Raw genomic sequence first — 23,647 nt, 5'->3', positions numbered from 1 at the left:
AGATAAATATTTTTGGTAAGAGTAGTATTATATTATTGATCGATTGAATGACTTTTCAGATCACCCAGCAGTGCTATTTGCAGAGTTAACTCCAGGTAAATTAAATTCTTCAGCCATTCCTGGACCTGCGACCAAAAACAAGCTACATATGGATAGTACTAAAACAAATGATCTAATGATTCTGTCTCTACTCTGATTCTGTAGAGCTGGGATGGCTGTATCTCCCCACATATATAACATTCTATTGGTTGCAAGAATTTTGTATAATAATTTAAATTGAAAAACTAAGTTTTCAATCTGGTTTTGTGTTTCTCTTTATGTAGTGTCCTACTGATCATGGTGTGTGTTTTGTCCTATATTTTGATTTTATTTTTAATCCCAGCCCCCGTCCCCGCAGGAGGCCTTTTGCCTTTTGGTAGGCCGACATTGTAAATAAGAATTTGTTCTTAACCGACATGCCTAGTTAAATAAAGGTTAAATAAAAAATTTAAATAATACGCTTATGAACCATGTACCATGGAACCAGTCCATCAAAAATCTATATGGCACAGCTGCCAATTTTTTGGTCCTTAAATGAAGCTGGTATACTTTTTATTTATCTCAGTTTTCTTTAACCAATTTTGGTCTTTAATGCAGGGCCAACAGACAGGTTCCTTACCATCTTCCCTCTTCCATTTTTGAAGTAATGCTGCAATTAGTTGGACGCAATTTGTTGATAGAGCAGACATTTCCATATATTCTTGTTAGCTGCATGTGTGACATCATTTACAAAAAATTATACTGTTTTGATGGATTCTTTTTAATCAGTTAGCATATTTGAGTTTAACAATAATATTTGTTGAAATAATTGTTCTGTCTTTTCTGGTGTATTAAACTGAAATTGCAACGTTCTATGGCTGGTTTAAAAATACAGATATTTTGGAGAGGATTTCATTTTCAAATAACCGAAAGTGAGAGGTTGTAATATGAATAAAGGGAAAAAGGCCACACGGGGTGAGCCATTCTTACTAGTCTGCCAGGGATCCAGTTTGGATGTAAGTATAACTTTGGATGACTGAAGCCTCTAATGGTTTAATATTTAACCATGTCTGCCCTCCGAATTCATATTCATTATATAAACACGCCGGTTTAATTTGGTCTGGCTTGCAATTCCAAATAAAATTACATTTTTTGCTCATATAATTTAAAAAACAAGTTGTTAGGTATAGGCAGGGCCATAAGCTAAATCGGTAAACTGGGATATGACTAAAGAGTTAAATCAGGGTGATTTTACCACAAAGAGACAGGTATTTCCGTTCCATGGTAGCAATATCTTATCTATTTTTGCTAACTTTCTATTCAAAAGGCACTCGCACATCTGCGCTATCTTTGTTGCAGGTGCATGGTAACAATTGAATAACATGAGGAAAAAAATAAGAAACATGCACACTGCTCTTGCTAGTATCACTGCCTTTTATTAAGCTTTACATATCGGACATATCGGCCTCAAGGCCTTCGCCAGAGGTTAGAAAAAATATCTAGATCCACTATGAGGCATGGAGGGATCCATATTGTGGATTTCAATGAAAATCTAATTTTATTTGTCACATGCGCCGAGTACAACCTTACAGTGAAATGCAAGCCCTTAACCAACAATGCAGTTAACACTAGTTTTCTTAAGAAAGTATTTACTAAAAATAAAAGAAATCTAAAAGAAATCAAATAAAAAAATAACAATAATAGGAATATAGCCTCGCAACAATAAAATAACAGTAGCGAGGCTATATACAGGGGGTACCGGTACACAGTCAGAAAACAATCATCAGCGTACAATGACACCTTTGTATTTAAGCCCTGGATTTCTAGCACCTTGATATTATTGTTTTAAATAGCTAATACTTCAATGGGAAAAAAATTATAAATATGCCGATAGTGGACAACCTTCGTATATTTCTAGTTAGTTTAATACTTTCTGAGAAGTAGACAATATTTACTATTTTACATAACTTTAACCTGTTGTATAAAGAGATTCTCCAAAATGGAAAAATTCCAGGCATTTATATATAAATTCCAGTCGTGATTTTTCATTGTGTTCAATTGTTCCAGTACTTGTCTTATATTATCTCAAATCGATTGTCCATGTAAAAAAAAAATTTGTTGGTTTTATGGTTTGGATCTTTATACAGTGCATTCAAAAGTATTCAGACCCCTGGACTTTTTACACATTCTGTTAAAGCCTTATTCTAAAATGGATTAAACACATTTTGTTCCTCATCACACAGGATTCGACATTTTTGCAAATGTATTAAAAATGAAAAACCAAAATACTTTATTTTACATAAGTATTCAGACCCTTTGCTATGAGACTAAATTGAGCTCAGGTGCCTCCTGTTTCCATTGATCATCCTTGAGATGTTTCTACAACTTGATTGGAAAGGAGGATACCTAGTCAGTTGCTCAACTGAATGCATTCAACTGAAATGTATCTTCCGCATTTAACCCAACCCCTCTGAATCAGAGAGGTGGGGGGACTGACTTAATCGACATCCACGTCATCGGCTCCTGGGGAACAGTGGGTTAACTGCCTTGCAGAATGACAGATGTTTAGCTTGTCAGTTCGGTGATTTGATCCAGCAACCTTTCGGTTACTGCCCCAACATTCCTATAAGCTAGGTTACCTACAGAGAGATCCTTGATGAAAACCTGCTCCAGAGCGCTCAGGGCCTCAGACTGGGGTGAAGATTCACCTTCCAACAGGACAATGACCCTAAGCACACAGCCAAGACAATGCAGGAGTGGCTTCGGGACAAGTCTCTGAATGTCCTTGAGTGGCCCAGCCAGAGCCCGGACTTGAACCAGATCGAACATATCTGGAGAGATCTGAAAATAGCTGTGCAGTGACGCTCCCCATTCAATCTGACAGAGCTTGAGAGGATCTGCAGAGAAGAATGGAAGAAACTCCCCAATTACAGGTGTGCCAAGCTTGTAGCGTCATACCTAACAAGACCCGTGGCTGTAATCGCTGCCAAAAGTGCTTCTACAAAGTACTGAGTAAAGGGTCTGAATTACTTACAGTGTGTAAATGCAATATTTCAGTGTTTTATGTTTAATACATTTCTAAAAAGCTGTTTTCGCTTTGTCATTATGGGGTATTATTTCTAGATTGATGGGGGGGGGGGGGGAAACCAATTTTAGAATAAGGCTGTAAGGTAACAAAATGTGGAAAAATTCAGGGGGTCTGAATACTTTCCAAATGCACTGTATTTACCACATGGGTCCTGTTACAGTACTAGTGAAATCAGACCTTGTTCAGTATCTGATTATCTACCATTTTTATAGGAGTGGTTAAAACATGCTAATAACGGTCCTCTGAGCACATCAAAAAATGTTTGATACCTTAGCTTGCCTTAACCGGTATGCAATCTAGCCCTGGAGTTTTCCCGGACTTCAAGGCCTTAATTACATCAGGAAGTTCCTCCTCTGTAACAGGCCCATACTCTACACAGACCGGTGCACCATAACCAATCAGAGCTGCAGTATCCCTATATGCAAATAGACCATTGACATATATGGATCTGTGCCATTCACTTTGCACTGGACTGTGTTTACAGCATGAGTGGTTGTGAGTAGATGCGTTTGTTTTGCGATCAAACCAACAGCTGCATGTAGCCAGGTGTGTGCATTTGTTCATATTCTTTGCTAGTAAGTGAGTTATTAGCCCAGTTATAGCTCATTGCTAGTCAGAGCACAACAAGAGCACAACAAGTGTATTTTTTGCCATCTTTGAAAAGCAAGTCAGGTAAAGAGCTTTTGTTCTGCAAGGGGCAGTGTTGTATTTTGAGACAGGCTTGAATATAGCCAATAGGGAGCATAATTTGCCTGAATCTCTGTAATAATGGTATGAGAAAAACATTGCATTTTATGTTGTAAAGTGGTTTCTTGAATCAAACACAACATGTTCAGTCACCTCCTTGTCTGAAAGACAAGTGGATAAACAGGTTAATATCAATCCCTACAAAAGTCTGAATGAAAGTAGGCCTACATTGAACACCACACATTGGCTGCTACTGTAGGATGAAATACAGGACAGCTATTTCCATGTTAAAATGTCATGTGATGCATTTTCTCCATTGCTTTTTATGCTAGGCCACTCTGATAGGCCCATATTATGATCAAATAGCCACAGTAGCCTACTTGGCCACTGTTATACCTGTAACTTAAAGCGGGTACAGTGTCAGTGTTCAACGTAAAGGTGTGCCAGAAGTCGCACAGAATTTTCACAACTTTCAAGTTTGCACTAAAATGTGCTAAAAGCTCTGCAGTTGTGCATTTGATTTGACAATGTACTAGCTAGTTAGCTATCTATCTAGCTAAATGGTTAGATTCTTCCAAAATCAAGCTTCACTTGGTAACAGCAGAGAAACCCCTGCTCGAGCCTTGCTGTCTTAGATTTGTTTTGTGCATGGCGAAAACTGTGAGTAACTTTTTTTAGTTGCTTGTTTACTTGTATGGTTAAGTTCAGAGACTGTAAAAAATGTTTGCAATGCACTCGTTAGCATTTAGTTGTCATTCTCTATGGATTTTTAAATGTACCTCTAACTGCTCACCTTTGGATTACAGAGCCTCAGTGAGGTTTAAAAACAGTGCCCTTTGTGTCCAGTGCCAGTATTACCCGATATCTCAGTATGGCACAAGGTCTGTGTGAAGATATGACAATCTGGATACCACCCAAGCCTAATAACTAGACTGAATCAAAACATACAGCTTTGAATCAATTCACTGGGGAAAAAACCCCAGCCCACGCTAGTCATGCTAGCCTTGTGTGTAGTTGAGAATGACTTCTCACAAGCCCAGCTTACACACTAGTCTAGGCTAGACGCACACACACCCATGCACCCACACACATAGTGAGAACTACGTTAGGGATACAGTAACTTCCAATCACTTTAAATCTGCTAAATGGACTGCGCTCCAGTGGGCCTCACGCTGGGCAAATGTAGTGCACTACTCTATGTAGGGATGAGGGTGCCATTTGGAACACAGCCTGTTAGCGCACTGTACTACTGACACACTTCCACTACATGAGAAAATGTTTCAGTACGCCAGGAGAACTTGAAAAGGGAACTGTTCAGGTTGTTGGCCATATGAAGAGAATAATATCAACCCACATTCAATAACAGATAGGCAGAGATTAATGCAGAGAGGGTTAATGTCCTAACAGTGGCATAACATTGAACACACACCTCTCCCTCTCCTCCAGTGAGAATGTATCTAGCTACAGTATACACCATATGTCTGGGACAGAAAAGTCCTGGTGGTGTAGACTAGGCCTATAGTGATTCAGTAATTGATTGCCTAGAAATCTACAACCGCAGAAAACCATTAATCTCTGGAGCAGTTGAGGCTTGTGCCCATTCTTCACTCCCACGGCCCAACAAAATGGCTCTAACAAGACGTATGTGTGCCAGGCAGCCCCCTGAGCACTGGCTGTAAGGGCTATTACCATATATCCATGTAATCACACTGACTTTATAATGTGCTGTAAAGGGAGGAGGTGAGGGTTGGTATTCTATTGTTGGTGACAGTGGAAGGTCAAGTATTTGAAGAGACTCGGAAGTATTATCCGAGTGCTACTGCTGTGAGATATGCAGTGCATAACTACGTTTGGTGGGGGTCAAATCCCTTTGAAAACTCCATTAAATCAGGATGCGAGTGGAAGTTTAATTCGTGAATCGAGAGAGGAGAAATGGGTTACTTTATTGATGGAACATGTTGGACTTTCCAGCAGTGGTTAAGTCAGAACATGAATAGGAGTCCTTCGAAATTTTGAAACCCCTCCGTCATACAGTTTGAGTGAGTCACACACGGGTTATAGTAATTTGGAGGTGGGCTGGCAGTATGTTTGCTGGATACAGTAGAGAGCACATCAAATATTAGAATTTTCTCCTCTTCACCTACAAAAATATATGTCAACAGTAATAAAATGTTGATCAGTGCGAGCTGTCAGTTCCAAGCAGGTTCAGGAGGATTGACTCTTCCTTTGGAGTCAGGACTGTCATAGTTGTGAGCAGATGTTCTCTACAGCCAGGCAGGCACACAAACCACAGTTAGGTAAATGAAAGTGTCATTCCTAAAATGAGGTGTCCTCCTGTCCAATTAAAAATCGACCCCTAATCCTACCGTGTAACCTCATTAGTGAAGATGGGAGAGCAAATCTTCATCAAACGTACTTTTTGAACTATAAAGTGTGAATTTGTGCTCTTTTTTATTTTATTTTGGGAGTGTTTGTACATAGCCTTGTAGGTGTTATTTTTGGAGAGGATGTTGTGAGAATAATAGATAAGGCTGTGAGATGAGCTAGAGCACCTTGCTGTCTCCCCAGCTGCTGCCAGACTTTACATAATAAAGGGGAAGAGAAAGTTTCCTCCACCAAGGTTAATGGAGGGTGAACTGAGGGTCAACAAGGGAGAACACACACACACACACAGCCGAGGGAGGCACTGCACTTTATCAAGGTTTTTATAGGCCTGTAAATGTCTCCTACAGCATGCCGCAGTATTTAAAACTACACAGTGAGAAACACAGGCAGGGGGAGCTGCTTGGGGGGGGGTGGGGGTTTATGGTTGTGTTCGGAGGTATCTGTGCCAAGGGTTGGAACCGGTTTCGAGAACAGAACCGAATAATTCAAGGGTGCCAATATATTTGACTTACATCTGTTCTTGTGAAAATGAGAAGAATCAATAGCCGGGCCCTTGTGAAAGTTTTGGAAGAGGAGAGAGTAAAACTATGAGGTGCTGACAGTCGGTAGGCTACTGTTTTAGAGCTGGCCAGCCAAGAAACATCGAAAGATCCCTTTAACTTGCTGGTGATTCCTTTCACCACTAATCGCTCTGTGAATCCATGGGCTGGCACCTGACACAAACAACCTGTTCTCCCACCGCTCTCCCTCAGAAAAAAAGAAGCCTATGGAATCAATTTAGGGATTAAATTAAATCTTTATTTTCTAGCGAGGAACTGACAAACAAAAAAAATGTCTACTTAGTAGAGTGCTGGGGAGGGTTGCTCAAGTCTGAACAGTACGTGTGTGTGCGCAGTAGGTTGTGAGAAGTCAGCAAGATGAAGAGAATTGATTTTGCAGGAAAACAACAGCGCCTCAAGAGGTGACGGCAGCCCCCTCTGCTCCCACAGAGGCCTGACGAGTCATCGCTCTAGTTTAAAGATGATTCCCTGCCGTTTTAATTCTTATGTCAAAATCACAGATACACAAACACAGGACTAGATGCAGAAAGACACAGAAGAAGGATACCAAGAACACAGACAGAAACGCACATACCAACCCTCACCACACAGGGGGTTCAATAGCGTGCATCGATGTGGAGTGATTGAGTGGAGCTCGAGCTCTGGGTCTGAGTCAGGATGACAGATGAGCGAGCCATAGGCAGATGAAGGTGAGACAGGTGAACTAGATATGGCTGTTTGTGTGTGTGTGTCAGTATTTTCTGTGCAGTCATTTAATTGTGGCACAGCGCGTGGAACACCACCCTACCTCAAAATCAGTTTATTTGGAGTGATTTTATTTATTTTCTTTAAATGTTTAGTTGAGTGTCAACCAGGGAAAGTGTTGGGGGATAAAATGGTGATGGTTTCTGTGAAAAGTACAGGCAGGGGGCATGTTAGCCCAGGTGGCAGGTTACCAAGTTAATGTAGGCCTACCTGTTAGGTTAAATTCACTGCGTTTTTTTGGGACATAGCTTTTTTGGGACATAGCATCCTATTTATGAATTTTAACTAGTAAAAAGATTAAATTTCGGATCTAGCTAATGATTAGCCCAATAGGGTAAATGCAAATAGGCAACCCCATGCTTCAGCTTATTTATTTATAGCCACTATGCTGCATCAGTTAGGCTACAGATGATAATGCTTATTGCTAATAGCATACCTGATAATATGGACCATGTTGTACCAAATCATTTCCTCAATATGTTAGGCTCATTTTTGGAGGTGGAAATTATATTTCAGATGGTGCCAGTACAATTTTATTTTCATTCGGTTTGGAGTAGTCCTTTTTAAAAAGCCACCTGAACTGAGCTTCTCAGTCTTTCTACATAAAAATCAGAGCTGTTTGTCCCTCACCAGAGACTGTTCAGAGACACGGGCCGTGATAGCACCTTTCTATCACCTGCTGTCTACCCTGTCCTTCATTGGCACCTCCAGCATCAGTGTGCCAGTCTTAACATGGCAAACACTGAGGCACCAGGGCTTCCTGTAGCCTGAAATGGGACATAGTCCTGGCCTGAGGGGAGAAGTACTCAATAGCACGGTGCCTCTCACCCACCCAAGCAAGACACTAAATGACTCAAAAATGGCATGCATCTCAATGGTCATAAAGTTATGTTTGTACTAGAGTTAAGCTGGTTATATCTGCTACTTTTCTGGTTTAGTGGCACTGAGTTATTTTGGGTGCAGAGATATGATTTTCTATATACAGTTTCTACATGGGTCATTGCATATGAAAATCAACTAATAAAAAAATGGCTTTGGAAAAAGGCCCTCAATTTGATATAGAATGATCCATAGGCCTATATGCTACAGCTAACATGCTGTGCTGACTATGGGGCCTACACTAGGCTATATATCACATCTGGCCTTGCAGCCACATCAATACCACAAAGCCAGTTAGCTGCTACTTTACCAGCACTTAACATTTAACAATTCCGCTCCATTAGGAAAGTGTACACATTGCCACGGGCGGCTTAGCCATTCTTATCACCGAAAATCCACTTAATTGACTCCCTCCAGGCACTGGAACGCAAGTGGACGATTCTTCTTTAAAAAGCTTCTTATTCATTATTCCAGAAACAATTATTATTTTTCACAGAGCCGGAAGCTGAAGTTCTCTCTGTGTCTTATGGTACAGACAGACAGAGAAGAGTCTAAACATAACTGTAGCGCATAGAGATATCACCCAGGGAGAGGTAGAATGACGAGAATATAAAAAGGGCTCATTCAATGTTTTCTTACCTTATAATTACCTCCGTTTCCTAATAATGATTGAGACAGTTATGTATAATTTGTGCAGTCAGGTGATAAAATGCAACTGGGGGGGGGGGAATAGTATGGGTGGTGATGCAGCATTAAAATGTATTAACAACCTAGAATGCCTGATTGTCTCTTTCAGAGGAGGTAATACAGCTAGCACTAACCAGCCTCTGGAAAGGAATAAATTGAATATCCACGGCACGGTCGGGAGCAGAGAAGGTCACAGGGGACGCGCCGAGAGTGAAGTTTTATTATGTGGCTCCAAGTTTATGGAATAGCGGTAGAGGGTGGAGAATAGATTCTCAGAGCCTCTCCTGTCTATCGCAGACCGCATCTTGACAGAGAGGATTTAAAGGTCAGGGGAGTGTTCAGATATTCCAGGATCCTTCAGGGGAGGATAGGGATGGCATGTTGCAGGGATTAGACATCTTTCTGTCTCCTCCCTTTCCATGTTTTTTCAAACCACAAACACTTGCATGTCTCGTGTGTCTGTTGTGCAGTATAGGCCTATATTAAAAATTGTGGGACAAGGCTGGGACAATCCCAGAAAACCAAGCCGTTGAGAGCCAACAGCACAACCTGATATTGGATTGGGTTATTGATGACTAATCTGAAACTGATAGCCATATTGTATCGATGTGATACCATCACCAGCAAAATAATAGGTGATTCCATTTAGAGGCAAAGCACAGATAGAGTGCAATGTACTGTAACCCATTACTTCCCTAAAGTTTCCAATACACAACGTGTCCTATCCTGCTAAGCATTCGAAATGTACTTTTGGGTATCAGGGAAAATGTATGGAGTAAAAAGTACATTATTTTCTGTAAGAATGTGTTGAAGTAAAATAAAAATTTGTGAAAAATAGTAAAGTACAGACACCCAAAAAAACAACTTATGTAGTACTTTAAAGTATTTTTACTAAAGTACTTTACACCACTGCATCTCAGCCCCTCAGACCGAACTGGGGACCTCTGACACTAATTTGTGTTGACAACAAACATCTTTGCCGTACCCCTAGGCAATTTAATGAGCTATTGTCTGTGGGACATTAACTACACACAGCAATTAATGTGAAAGTCACACCACTCAAAGTAATGCTCCACACACTGAAGTGATCACCAGACTGAAGTCACTCACTAGTTGGGTCACTGTAAACTGCAACAATAGCTTAATGAGTAAACATTCTGTATCGTGAATACATTATTTGTGCCTGGCAATTAATTTCTAAATGGAGGTAAAGAGCGTTATTAATCTCCATGAATCACAGAGAGAGAGAAAGAGAGAGCGCACACGAGAGAGTAGAGAGCACGCGAGAGACAGAAGAGAGCACGCGAGAGACAGAAGAGAGACATAGAAGAGAGACAGAGAAGAGAGCACGCGAGACAGAAAGAGAGAGCGAGACAGCGCGTGAGAGAGCAAGAGAGAGCGAGACAGCGCATGAGAGAGCAAGAGAGAGGAGACAGCCTGTGAGAGAGCAAGAGAGAGGAGACAGCCTGTGAGAGAGCAAGAGAGAGGAGACAGCGCGGGGGGAGCAAGAGAGAGGAGACAGCGCGTGAGTGAGCAAGACGGAGCGAGACAGAGAGCGTGCGCCAGAGAGAGTGAGAGCGTGCGCCAGAGAGAGTGAGAGCGAGCGCCAGAGAGAGTGAGAGCGAGCGCCAGAGAGAGTGAGAGCGCCAGAGAGAGTGAGAGCGAGCGCCAGAGAGAGTGAGAGCGAGCGCCAGAGAGAGTGAGAGCGAGCGCCAGAGAGAGTGAGAGCGCCAGAGAGAGTGAGAGCGCCGGAGAGAGTGAGAGCGCCGGAGAGAGTGAGAGCGCCAGAGAGAGTGAGAGCGAGCGCCAGAGAGAGTGAGAGCGAGCGCCAGAGAGCGAGAGAGCGAGCGCCAGAGAGAGCGAGCAATGGCCAGAGAGAGCGAGCGAGGGCCAGAGAGAGCGAGCGAGGGCCAGAGAGAGCGAGCGAGGGCCAGAGAGAGCGAGCGAGGGCCAGAGAGAGCGAGCGAGGGCCAGAGAGAGCGAGCGAGGGCCAGAGAGAGCGAGCGAGGGCCAGAGAGAGCGAGCGAGCGCCAGAGAGAGCGAGCGAGCGAGGGCCAGAGAGAGCGAGCGAGGGCCAGAGAGAACGAGCGAGCGAGGGCCAGAGAGAGCGAGCGAGCGAGGGCCAGAGAGAGCGAGTGAGCGAGGGCCAGAGAGAGCGAGGGCCAGAGAGAGCGCCTGGGAGAAAACTGACAAGATGGTTTTAGGGTGTTTTCACACATGGTCCCTTTCAGACAATTTGTGAACACTCCAAAGGAACTCAAAAGAGCCTCTGAATGTGAACACAAAGCTCCACACGTTCTCTCGTCATTATTCTCGACTCGGCTACACCGTTTCCCCTGCCATAACCCCTCACATTGGTGCCACAAAAGAGAGACGATGATGTACAGGTTCACAGAAGAAACGTGTGCCGTTTTTGAAAATTGATTAGAGATTGTCATGAATGCACAGAAATTCCCAAATGTGTGTAGAGTTTTGTACTGACACAATGTTCAGATAATTATTTTGCAATATGTGATCTATAGAGCTTCATAAGCTGTTTATTTGATTGTGAGGTTTGAATAGTGTGAGAAGAGAACATATTTGGTGACAATCACAACATATGGTACAAAATCAATGCAGGCTCTTAAAGGGGCAGTGGCCTACATTGGGTGTTACATTTTCAATTACAGCATTATGTAATTAAGCAATAATACGAGGCCACAACAGCCACCAGAGCCATGGTAAAAATGTCATAACACATGGACTCGAGTGTAGAATTGCTTTTATACAACAGGTTACTCGCATTAAAAAGCAAGATTCTTTCCCAAACCATAAATTGTTCAACAAAATGTGATGCTATATTCACTAACGCTAGTTGTCCAAGTGCGATTTTAAGTATTCTCTGGTCATTAGGTCTATTCATACTGACTGCCATGTAAACCAAAGTCACCCGAGAGCTGGTAGACATTCCAGAACTTTGCAGGTTGCTATGGCAAAAAAAGGGTTGATATGGAGGCTCCTCCCCCCCATTGCTAGCTGGCCAACTACACAGCTAACACAATCACTTTAGACTGAAGCTGGAAAGATAGCAAAGTAGCTGCATTTCATTTCAATAGTTCTTTTATTGACATTTCTTTGTATATATCCATAAAAACTATGCAGATTCCATGATTTCGACTGGCTGAGAAAAGGTGTCTGTCTCGTCCAGACTCCCAACAGGTTCATTATTATAGCACAGTGAAGATCGAATTTCAATGTTGCAAATGTCTAGATGCTTTTTACAGTGGAGATAAAGTTTATAAGTTGCACGGCTAGGCAGATGAGAAAGTGGATCTGTAAAAGTAGTAGTGCGTTGCTAGGTAACAATGTAAACAATGGCACTTTTTATGAATGTGGCCATGTGCATGTTGCCTTGTATATCATGGGCAGAATAGGCTCTAACAATGGGAATTCCAAACCATCTGTAGTAACGAAGCAATAATACATGAGACGCCATGTGTTATGACAATTGTATCATGGCTGTGATGTGGTCATAGCCACAAGGGAAAGATCATTAAATTGGACTGAGATCGTTTTTTTTTTTTATCCCCCATATAGTCCTCTTTAATGTGAACTCCGGGGTAAAAACTTTGAATGAGGACTCAACTCTTTTGCCAGTTCACTTCACCTATTTTGTGGACAGAGTCCTCTTTGCATTCACATTGTTATGTTAAGGAACCAAGATCATTTTCCAACATTCACTCAATGCACTCTGGGTTTTTACAAAGTGCTGAACAAGCTATTTAATCAGAATGTGCTATCGGGCAGCTAGATATACCTACTTACATTTTGGAAGCTAATAGATTGCGTTTAGTTAAATATACTATTAACATGTACATTTGATTAGACATTTGATTAGACACCCTAGGTAGGCTAAGCCCCCCTCTCAAGATGGTCTCAGTTCGGTTCGCATCGGGGGCTCTTCTCTTTTGAGGGGTCTGAGTTCTTTATGAGTGTTCAAACTACACACAGAAAATTGACAGAGTTCACAAAAATTGTCTGAAAGGGATCAAGGGTGAAAACACCCTTAAAGACGACTGAGAACATTCTTTTAAAAGAGGACTGTGTGTGAAAACACCCTTACTTACCGATAGGAGCTTCCACGTGATTGGACGAACCTGGCGAGGAATTCCAGACCAGCTCAACTTTCGTAATTCCTCTGAAAGGGGAACAGACAGAGAATTACATTATGACACTTTCAAAGAATATACAAGACCACTGAAATTCTTTGCCTGAAGAAAGCAAAAGAAAAGAGAATAATTAAATAAACACAAAATGTCAACAATTCCATATTCCACTACTAAGCCTTAGGATACAGATAAGCCTACAGCATCAGCCTAATGCATTTATCATGTTTGCTTCGGGGGGAAACATATTTCCTGGAAAGACAGCGACATGCATATTTACTGTACAGCCTATTTCCCCCAAATATTCAGAATTCCCAACACCTACAGGGATCATGATGCCAGAAAATGAACCCAAAACATATGGTCGATCTAGAGGAAAACATATTTCCTTGAAAGACAACAGCATGCAGATTTCTGAATTGCTGTATATTTTTCCAACATTCCCTGATATCCAACACATACAGGCATCGGGGTGCCAGGAAATGAATTCCAAACCCAAAGCTTCTCCTCACTGTCTCTGACTTCCATAACATTAGAATTTGATGGGTTTAAAGAGGTTTCCCACCACATTGTCAGGAGGCCGGGGTCTGGGGCCCACGAGCGTTAATGTGAATAAATCTCACAGAGAGGTGCAAATTGGACTTTTAAATTGGGAAAGATGAGCTCCCTCTGGGTCTATAAAACCACCAAAAAAATTGTTTATGCTGGATTCTTCACATTGGCTGTGTCCCAATTTGCAACCTATGTAGTGCACTTTTGACCAGGGCCCATTAGTGCACTGGTCTAAAGCAGTGTACTACTGTATATAGGAAACGGGGTGTCATTTGGGATGGATGCAGCCATGGTTTAACGCTGGATACTTTCACATTAGGTCCACTGCATACTTCAAACTCAGAGAGTGGACAGTGCTAAATTGGGCATAAAAACACCCCTATTTGAAGAGGAAAGGTCTTTATTTCCATTTCCTGTTGACAACATGGACACCTATGCTGGCTACTCTACCCATTGACTACTGTAGATATGATGAGTATTATCATAACAAAAAGACTGACTGAGGAAACTGGCTGAGTACATAGCAGAGGAACATTTACATATTCAGAACAGGACAATCAGAAATGAGCTAGATAGCGTTCCTATCACAAAATAAAAGTATGACATTGATTGGGGACTTGCTAGCTGAATAGTTTTGCTTTGTACATAACTTTATAGTTCTATGGTTTGTGACCTACTCTACAGAAACCTAAAGAAATATGACCATGAACAATTTCTCTTCACTTGATGAGAGTCCTTGAACATACATGCATATAGCAATATGAATGCACATGAGGTACAGGATTACAATTGTTTGCATTAGTCTGTGCACTAAACTATAGGAACCTTTAGATAAAGATATGACATTGAACCATCTCTCAACTCAGAGAACCCTTGTGTGTGTATATATATATATATATATATATATATATATATATATATATAGAGAGAGAGAGAGAGAGAGAGAGAGAGAGAGAGAGAGATATGGAGATCCTATTGAATTGCAGTGAATTCTCAGTATTGCTATAGTTTGCAACTAGATTCAGCTGTGAGAAGATTTTTGTTGGAGTGGATGGAACATAATTAAAATAATTTACGCTCTGCAAATTGAACACAACTAAACCTAAAAATAGATTTTATTTTAAAATAATAATTTCATAGCTTGCTTATATTGACACACGATAACTCTTTTTGTATTCGTGGAAATACTTGAGAATACTTGATTTCCTAAACTAAACAAATTTTGGGCTGAATTACTGGCGGGACAGTAAAGCTAAATAAAATCGCGGGCCAACTGTTGCCGACCCCTGCCCTATACAGTACCCTACTTTTAGCCAGAGCCCTATTGGCCATGGTAAAAAGTAGTGCACTATAAAATGGAATACTAGGATGCCATTTGGGACGCACACAAGACCTTCACCGGTGTCATTCAGCCATAATTCACAAATGGCCATGCATCGAGCCTCGCTTCAGCCTAACTAAAGTTTAGGACTGTATCATTAACATTCCGCTTGCCTATTCCAATCCAAATTCAACAAGAATCTCTTCAGTGTAATTGCATATTGTGCATTGTTTCACTCGTGTTAGGAGAGCCGGGGAAACTGATTTGAGTGTAAATGAGATGACACCGGCAGGCAAAACATCGCTTCTTCTTCCCCTCCCCCACACCACCTCCCCATCCATCCCTCCCACTCTACCTCCCTCCATGTAAAAACAGAAGCATCTCCGACTTAGGCCTAACCTCGACTCTTGTTCAGAACGCTGGCATGAAATTGGTACAACACAGCAGACATATTGATTAGTTCCAAATTACTTTGCCCGGCAGTTCTAAAACAAACGCAATAGAGTATTGTGTTACTGACAGATATTGCAATGGGAAATGTTGGCATGTTCTAAACAGGAAAGGCCTTGATCAGTCCATTGGCTAAATCAAGCATCCACTTATACAATTACTAATACGTTGTATAGCCTATCACTAATGCTTTGTATACCATCGCCACTTAAGCTAAACAACATTCTGAGCATGTTTGTTTTTCATTTATTTATCCTTTTATTTATTATTTTCATTCCCATTGAGATTCAAAACCATTTTCAGGGCCTCCTGAGTGGCGCAGAAATCTAAGGCACTGCATCGCAGTGCTAGCTGTGCCACTAGAGATTCTGGGTTCGAGTCCAGGCTCTGTCGCAGCTGACCGGGAGACCCATGAGACGGTGCACAATTGGCCCAGCGCCATCTAGGTAAGGGGAGGGTTTGGCCGGCAGGGATGTCCTTGTCCCATCGCGCACTAGCGACTCCTGTGGCGGGCTTTGTGCAGTGCATGCTGACACGCCAGGTGTACGGTGTTTCCTCCGACACATTGGTGTGGCTGGCTTCCGGGTTAAGTGGGCATTGGTTGGGTTGTGTTTCAGAGGACGCACAGCTCTCGACCTTCGCCTCTCCCGAGTCCATAAAGGAGTTGCAGCAATGAGACAAGACTGTAACTACCAACTGGATACCACTAAATTGGAGAGAAAACTGGGTAAAAAAAATAAAATTTTAAAAAGATAACATTTTTCAGAAGGGAGCAAGAAATCAAGCATTTATTAGATATACACCATATAAAATCAACAACACAGTGACGGTAGGCACAATTGATCCATATTTCCTCTCTGTATGTCCAGGGTCTCGACTGACATACATAGATTCTATAGTGAATCACAGCCCACAGAACACTATGGTCGCGTCCCAATAATCTCGCCTTCCTCCTGAAATGTGCAATCGTAACTGACATTAACCTCACGGTGGGGAGAGAGAGTCGTACACAGCCTTATACACTTTCTCTCCTCGGCGTCGATGATCTCCAAAGACAACCGTTCTCATGGCCATACGTGCATGGCTTCAGTGTTTGGGAGGGCTGGAGGCCAGACATTTACCTGGCACCAGCTGGCCAGCAGTGTGAGAGCATCTGCCTGCTGCAGCCATACATCACAGGAGGAATATCACAGAACATGACGGAACACACCCTCTGTGCTCACTGCATTTTAAAACACTACTCGAAACTGACAAAGGTGGCCGCAGCTGGAAAAATCTAAACTGGGAAAATCTCAAATTACATTCTGTTCACGCATAGGGATTAGGTCAAAAGTACTGCACTACATGGGTCCCCTCTGATTGAAAGTTGAAAATGAGTAGAATGTTATTTAAGATGCGGTCTGCATGTCCCTTTAACATCCTCTCCCTAGCTGACTCAGTCAGATAACTGATGAGGAAATTCCATCCGGAGCTCCTGCTACATGGGGAAGGAAACAACACGACCGTGCTCAGTTTCCTAGAGCCAGGTCTTAAAATTGCAAATGCTGTTTCATTACTGGCCGGAGCTGTCTTGTTTGTCAGAAAACACAGCTTTTTCAAGAATGTATCACATGTTCATTTGAATAAAATAGCAAAGCCTGAAGCACTAGATGAACAAGGTCCCTGGGGACGTGGACCAAGGTCCCTGGGGACGTGGACCAAGGTCCCTGGGGACGTGGAACAAGGTCCCTGGGGAAGTGGAACAAGGTCCCTGGGGAAGTGGAACAAGGTCCCTGGGGAAGTGGAACAAGGTCCCTGGGGAAGTGGAACAAGGTCCCTGGGGAAGTGGAACAAGGTCCCTGGGGAAGTGGAACAAGGTCCCTGGGGAAGTGGAACAAGGTCCCTGGGGACGTGGAACAAGGTCCCTGGGGACGTGGAACAAGGTCCCTGGGGACGTGGAACAAGGTCCCTGGGGACGTGGAACAAGGTCCCTGGGGACGTGGAACAAGGTCCCTGGGGACGTGGAACAAGGTCCCTGGGGACGTGGAACAAGGTCCCTGGGGACGTGGAACAAGGTCCCTGGGGACGTGGACCCAGAGCTAAATCAAATCAGAAGTCTCAGAGCCCTGTGTGAGATTATGAGGGGAAAGCACAGTGTGAAGCACGTCAGTCAGCATTGTGATTGTGTCTGAGCTATGAGGCTAATCTAAGAGAAACAGAGGAAAGGCGTGTCCTGGACAGGGTAATACAGGCCAAGTCAAATGATATTGCAGGCACAGACTACGAATGACAAATAGAATATACTGTAGGTCTATTTCTTCTAAAGAGAGGGGTGGGGGTGACTCAGTCGAACCCTGGAATCACAAACACAGATAGTTAAGACATGGAAAATGTGTAGAATTGCAGGAAATAACCTTTAAAAACAGCAATACTCTGCCCCATGCAACATGTGTAAAATTGGTTGGAAATTAGCTTTAAAACTGCAAAACACAACAACAACAAAAAGAGAAAAAAAGGGGGTGTAGAATTGCAGAATAAAATGAGTTTTAAAACAACCACCACTGGCCATGCCCCCCACCCCACTAACATTTCCACCGCTGCTGAAAAATCCTAGGGGAAACACTATGTTATAGACTCTCTCTCTCCCTGAGACCACTTCCTATCCTATCCCAGTCCTTAGACTAGAGTTAATGGTTTATTCATGAGCTCACACCGGACAGGTCTTGGCTACAGTACAGTTTCACTTGTGGCCACGCCGGTACTTTGTAACATCGTGTACCTCCCGTTTAAGCATTGTAACAACTGTATCCCTATGGGTGAAGTTGAATTAATGGATGCTAAATACCTTTAAAATATGGCCATGTTTATAATGTACTGTACAATCCCAACAACAGATTGTGTCGTTTCATTCTCCAGCTGGAGAGTCAAGTGCTTGGATTTGAGTCCAAATCATGTGTGTGTGTGTGTGTGTGTGTGTGTGTGTGTGTGTGTGTGTGTGTGTGTGTGTGTGTGTGTGTGTGTGTGAAAAAGAGGAATATAATAAAATATATAGAAAAGGCAAGACAGGCCATTTATCAGGAAAGATGAGAGCTGTCAGTCTGTGTGCTGACTGAGTGAGGTAGTCAGTTGGGAAGCCGGAGCCATGGTCGATTCAAACACTACTCAGACGGAGAGGGGGGCAATGGGGCGGACAGACAGCCAAGAGGTCCTCACACACAGCTCACATTCACAGACTCACACACAACCAAAAAGCGTAGAAAAACACCCCTCAATAAGCAAACACCTCACTCCACTTCTTCTGACAGATTCCCCTGTTGCCACAAATCCACTACAGCCCCCTATTTTCAACAAATACCAAAACATAGCCCTCTCTTGAATAAAAGCATGTCAACAACACAAAACAAACACTTACTTAATAAAGTGATACGCTATAATATCAGACAGCGACAGCAGATCCCGTAGGCCTATTTCTATCACGGCCGACAACAACCCAATAAAGAAACATCCCCAGCAACATCCCGATACACTCCGATGTAGGCCTGTAAAACTAAAGGTGGAGAGGCTACAATCTCAGTGGCAGGCAGATCCCCTTTTCTTCAAACGCAGGGGCCCAAGACAACATCCCCAGCAGATAAACTAGGGCCTATCTCCACATCATCACTATCATGGCTAACAGGGATGTCATCCGGCCTGACGCATTTATGCGGCGCTGTAAAAGTTTTAGCTGATGCTCTAAACCTTAAGCACTATGTCTGTCTGTGTGAGAGGCAGAGTACAGTGCTGTTAACTCAGGTAAAGGACGAAGAGACAAGCAGCTGGTGACGACAGGCTCGTGAACTAATAGGAGTCTTGTAAAAAGATACTCCTCCGTATTACCACCTGGATTCTGGACGATGGAATGTACTCTACATCCCAAATGGTACCCTACGCTCTATAAAGTTCACTACTTTTGACCCAAGCATATATAGCACACTAGGCCTATATAGGGTATAGGGTTCCATTTGGGACATAGCCATGGTGAGATTTAGTGCAGATGACTGGGGAGTGAATGGTACAGTAAGGACCCTGTCAACTCCCCTCTAGCCCGGCCTCTCAAAGTCACTGCAGAGAGAGGTGGTTGGCTTCTTAAACTGATTGCATTATAAATTCCCCTACTTCTTATAAACGATCCTACTTCTCTCATGATGTTAACAACGTACAATATTCTAATTTCAGATGACACTTTTAAAAAACTTTTTTGAACTTCTCCCTAGTCTCTAAAGTGTGTGTGATGCCAGCTTTTTAATGAGGTTGAGTAAAATAAAAAGTTTTAGTGCCAGTTTTGAGGCAGGCCACCAGATCTCTATATTGGTTGTGATTTGGCTCATGGAGAGTTCACAGTCAGTCTTTGTTCTACTATGGGAAGACCAAGTTCTGCATGGCTGCCATTGAACCACACTGTAATCTAGTGAATCATACTTTTTCACTTTTTCCACATTTTGTCACGTTACAGCTTTATTCTAAAAAAAAAATTTTTTTTAAATGACCCTCATCAATCTACACACAATAACCCATAATGACAAAGCAAAAACTGGATTTTAGACATTTTTGCTTATTTATTCAAAATAAAACACTTAAAAATCACATTTACGTAAGTACTCAGACCCTTTACTCAGTACTTTGTAGAAGCACTTTTGACAGCGATTACAGCCTCGAGTCTTCTTAGGTATGATGCTACAAGCTTGGCACACCAGTTATTTTCAGGTCTCTCCAGAGATATTCTATTGGGTTCAAGTCCGGGCTCTGGCTGGGCCACTCAAGGACACTCAGAGACTTGTCCTGAAGCCACTCCTGCGTTGTCTTGTCTGTGTGCTTAGGGTTGTTGTCTTGTTGGAAGGTGAACCTTCTCCTCAGTCTGAGGTCCTGAGCGCTCTAGAGCAGGTTTGCATCAAGGATCTCTCTGTACTTTTCTTTGTTCATCTCTTCCTCTAACCTGACTAGACTCCCAGTCCCTGCAGCTGAAAAACATCCCCACAGCATGATGCTGCCACCACCATGCTTCACCGTAGGGATGGTGCAACGTTTCCCCCTAGAACTTACGCTTGGCATTTAAGCCAAAGAGTTCAATGTTGGTTTCATCAGACGAGAGAAATGTTGTTTCTCATGGTCTGAGAGTCCTTTAGGTTCCTTTTGGCAAACTCCAAGCGGGCTGTCATGTGCTTTTTACTAAGGAGTGGCTTCCGTCTGGCCACTCTACCATAAAGTCCTGATTGGTGGAGTGCTGCAGAGATGGTTGTCCTTCTGGAAGTTTCTCCCATCTCCACAGCGAAACTCTGGAGCTCTGTCAGAGTGAACATCGGTTCTTGGTCACCTCCCTGACCAACGGCCTTCTCCCTTGATTGCTCAGTTTGGCCGGGTGGCCAGCTCTAGGAAGAGTCTTGGTGGTTAAAAATGTATTCCATTTAAGAATGATGGAGACCACTGTGTTCTTGGGGACCTTCAATGCTGCAGAAATGTTATGGTACCCTTCCCCAGATCTGTGCAGACACAACCCTGTCTCGGAGCTCTACGGACAATTCCTTCGACCTCATGGCTTGGTTTTTGCTTTGACATGCACTGTCAACATTGGAACCTTATATAGACAGGTGTGTGCCTTTCCAAATCATGTCCAATTAATTGAATTTACCACTGGTGGACTCCAATCAAGTTGTAGAAACATCTCAAGGATGATCAATGGAAACAGGATGAACTGGAGGTCAATTTCGAGGCTCATTGCCGAGGGTCTGAATACTTATGCAAATAAGGTATTTTTGTTTTTTATTTGTATAACATTTCTTAACATTATTAAAAACCTATTTTCCCTTTGTCATTATGGGGTATTGTGTGTAGAATGATGAGGGAGGGAAAGTATTTAATACATTTTAGAATAAGACTAACGTAACAAAATGTGCGAAAAGTCAAGTGGTCTGAATACTTTCCGAATGCACTGTATATTATGACGACTGGTTTTCATGCAAACTTTTTCATTGAGAGGTACTGCAACAAACATCTCAGTTAGATGTAAAATTGTGCGACTATTATCTGCTCGGCTAAAATGTAAAAAGAGTCATCTTAGATGAATTCAGACTATTTTGAGGAAGTGTATGTATACAGCATCTCAAAATGGACAAACAGTACTATTGCCGCTTTTTTCTCGTTTCTCAAGCGAAGGTCTTTTAAGGTAATATGCGAGCACACCCATTTGATTCGCCAATAGGCAGCAGCTTTTAGACACACTTTCCTAAGAAGCTCGTCAGCCACTGAGTACTGCATAAGTTTAACTGGGGAAAAATTCCATCGTTGGTGGCCAGAGGCCTTTCAAGTTTGGATTCCTCCAATGGGGATGAAAAGCTGTTGATAAAGTCGAAAGGACACAAACACACTAAAAGCAACTCAAGTTGGTGCTCTACAGCAGTTAGGAACTTAGGCCTACTTCAGAGTAGCCTTAACATATTACTGGCCTGGACAGGCAAAAACAACTTGTATTGGTTACCATACACCTGACTTTGTGTGCTAAGTAATAACGCACAAAGGAATTAGCAATCAGAAGAGGGAGACAACTGGCACTTGAGGGCCTGCCTGGTGAGACCAGCTACAGTTGAGCAGCTTTCGGCCTAGGGCATCGCCATGAGAGACATAATCATCACAGTACTTGTCATTTAGCCTCTGGTCTTAAATGAACACGGAGGTCTGTGAAATGCTGTACCACACCAGACAGAAACTTGAGCTACTATAGTGGTCCAACTTTGCAAAATTTAGATGCTGTTAATGTTTTTGCGGGATGAGTGTCTTGCGCTCCTACTCTACGGTCCACTCTCCAGGGTATTCATCATTGGATGATCGTCATAATAGACAACTTACCTAAACTCTAAGACTTTTTCATAGAAAACCATATTTTGGAGGATCATACTTTCATCTAATTTTCATACACACTGGAGAAATACATCAGAAACGCAGTCCCAGTACAGATTTTCAACAAAATGTCAGAATTGAGTTGAATTAGATGCCCACTTTGAGTTCTGATGTCAACTGAGGGCACACAGTCAATGTATTGTAATGTTTTAAAAATTGTATAAACCGCCTTAATTTTGCTGGAACCCAGGAAGAGTAGCTGCTGCCTTGACAGCAGCTAATGGGGATCCATAATAAATACAAATGTTTCAGTCAGAAGGCAGGGAGGGGCAGAACTAGTCTAACTTTCCTCTTTCAAAGAGGATATATTTTATCCCCAAAAAAGGAGGTTAGATTAAGATAATGATTCATGTCTGTGTCTGGAATGGCAGCCTATTTGTCATAGGCCTATATTGCACAACTTTTGACCAGGTGCCATTTCAGACACATCCCATGCACAGTATTTTTATCGGTTATCAATCAGTGCTTAGCTAGACCCCTGCCTGAGGCCAGGGAGGTTCAGTTGGGTAAACTCCAAAGCAGGATCAATGAGTTAGCCAGCTATCTTTGATAAGAAAGCTCAATTTAGATATGCGTTTTAAGTTGTTGAATCAATCAGTCCAGGGGTTCCCAACCTTTTTTCCCCCAGGGCCCCCTTTTTCACCTTTGAAAAATGTCACACCCTCCCAGCGTTCTTCTTATTATTGTTTATTGAGATAGCCTTTATTAAAAATACTTTCAGCTTGATTGTTTAATTTGAGGGACGTAAGGAAACTTTTGTTTTGAAGCTAATTTAATGCAATTCTACATAGTCTAAACAGACTCATGATTTATTTTATAGGTAGGCTATCATAATACATTACAATTATAAATGGATAAGAAAAATAAAGTGCAGACCAGATTTAACCAAATTGTATTCCGCTACCAAATATGTTTTATGATCATTTATATTAACCCTCAATTTAATTATACATGATGTTTAACAGAAATTGACTAGATGAATTGATAGCGACAGAGTCACACATTGCATAACAATACTTCCCATGCAAAGTCAATTTGTTTTTACTCCTCCACTTTATAGAGTCGTATCTCCGATTCTGAATGTCAGAGACAAATCAAAAAGATATCCCCATGTGCAGTGTGCAGAGTCGCATTTTCCTCGGGCAAATCAAGGAAGGCCCCGCACCTACCCACGTTGGTGCCCCCTAGGTTGGGAACCCCTGAATTAGTGCCCACCCATTTC

The 23,647-nt window shown here is 42.3% G+C and overlaps 1 protein-coding gene across 1 annotated transcript in view; it reads right to left on the bottom strand.

The window, feature by feature from the left end:
• tbc1d22a (TBC1 domain family, member 22a) overlaps positions 1-23,647 on the bottom strand; it is a 185,243-nt gene that overhangs the window by 139,603 nt on the left and 21,993 nt on the right. Inside the window, exon 6 of the mRNA XM_031832031.1 lies at positions 13,155-13,225. Coding sequence (XP_031687891.1) covers positions 13,155-13,225 — 71 coding nt within the window. The remainder of the gene's footprint in view (positions 1-13,154; positions 13,226-23,647) is intronic.

Source organism: Oncorhynchus kisutch, linkage group LG9 (genome assembly GCF_002021735.2).
Source record: "Oncorhynchus kisutch isolate 150728-3 linkage group LG9, Okis_V2, whole genome shotgun sequence".
In the NCBI taxonomy this organism is placed as follows: Eukaryota; Metazoa; Chordata; class Actinopteri; order Salmoniformes; family Salmonidae; genus Oncorhynchus; species Oncorhynchus kisutch.
Note: the sequence above shows the minus strand (reverse complement) of the source record. Positions and strands in the feature narration are given on the sequence as shown.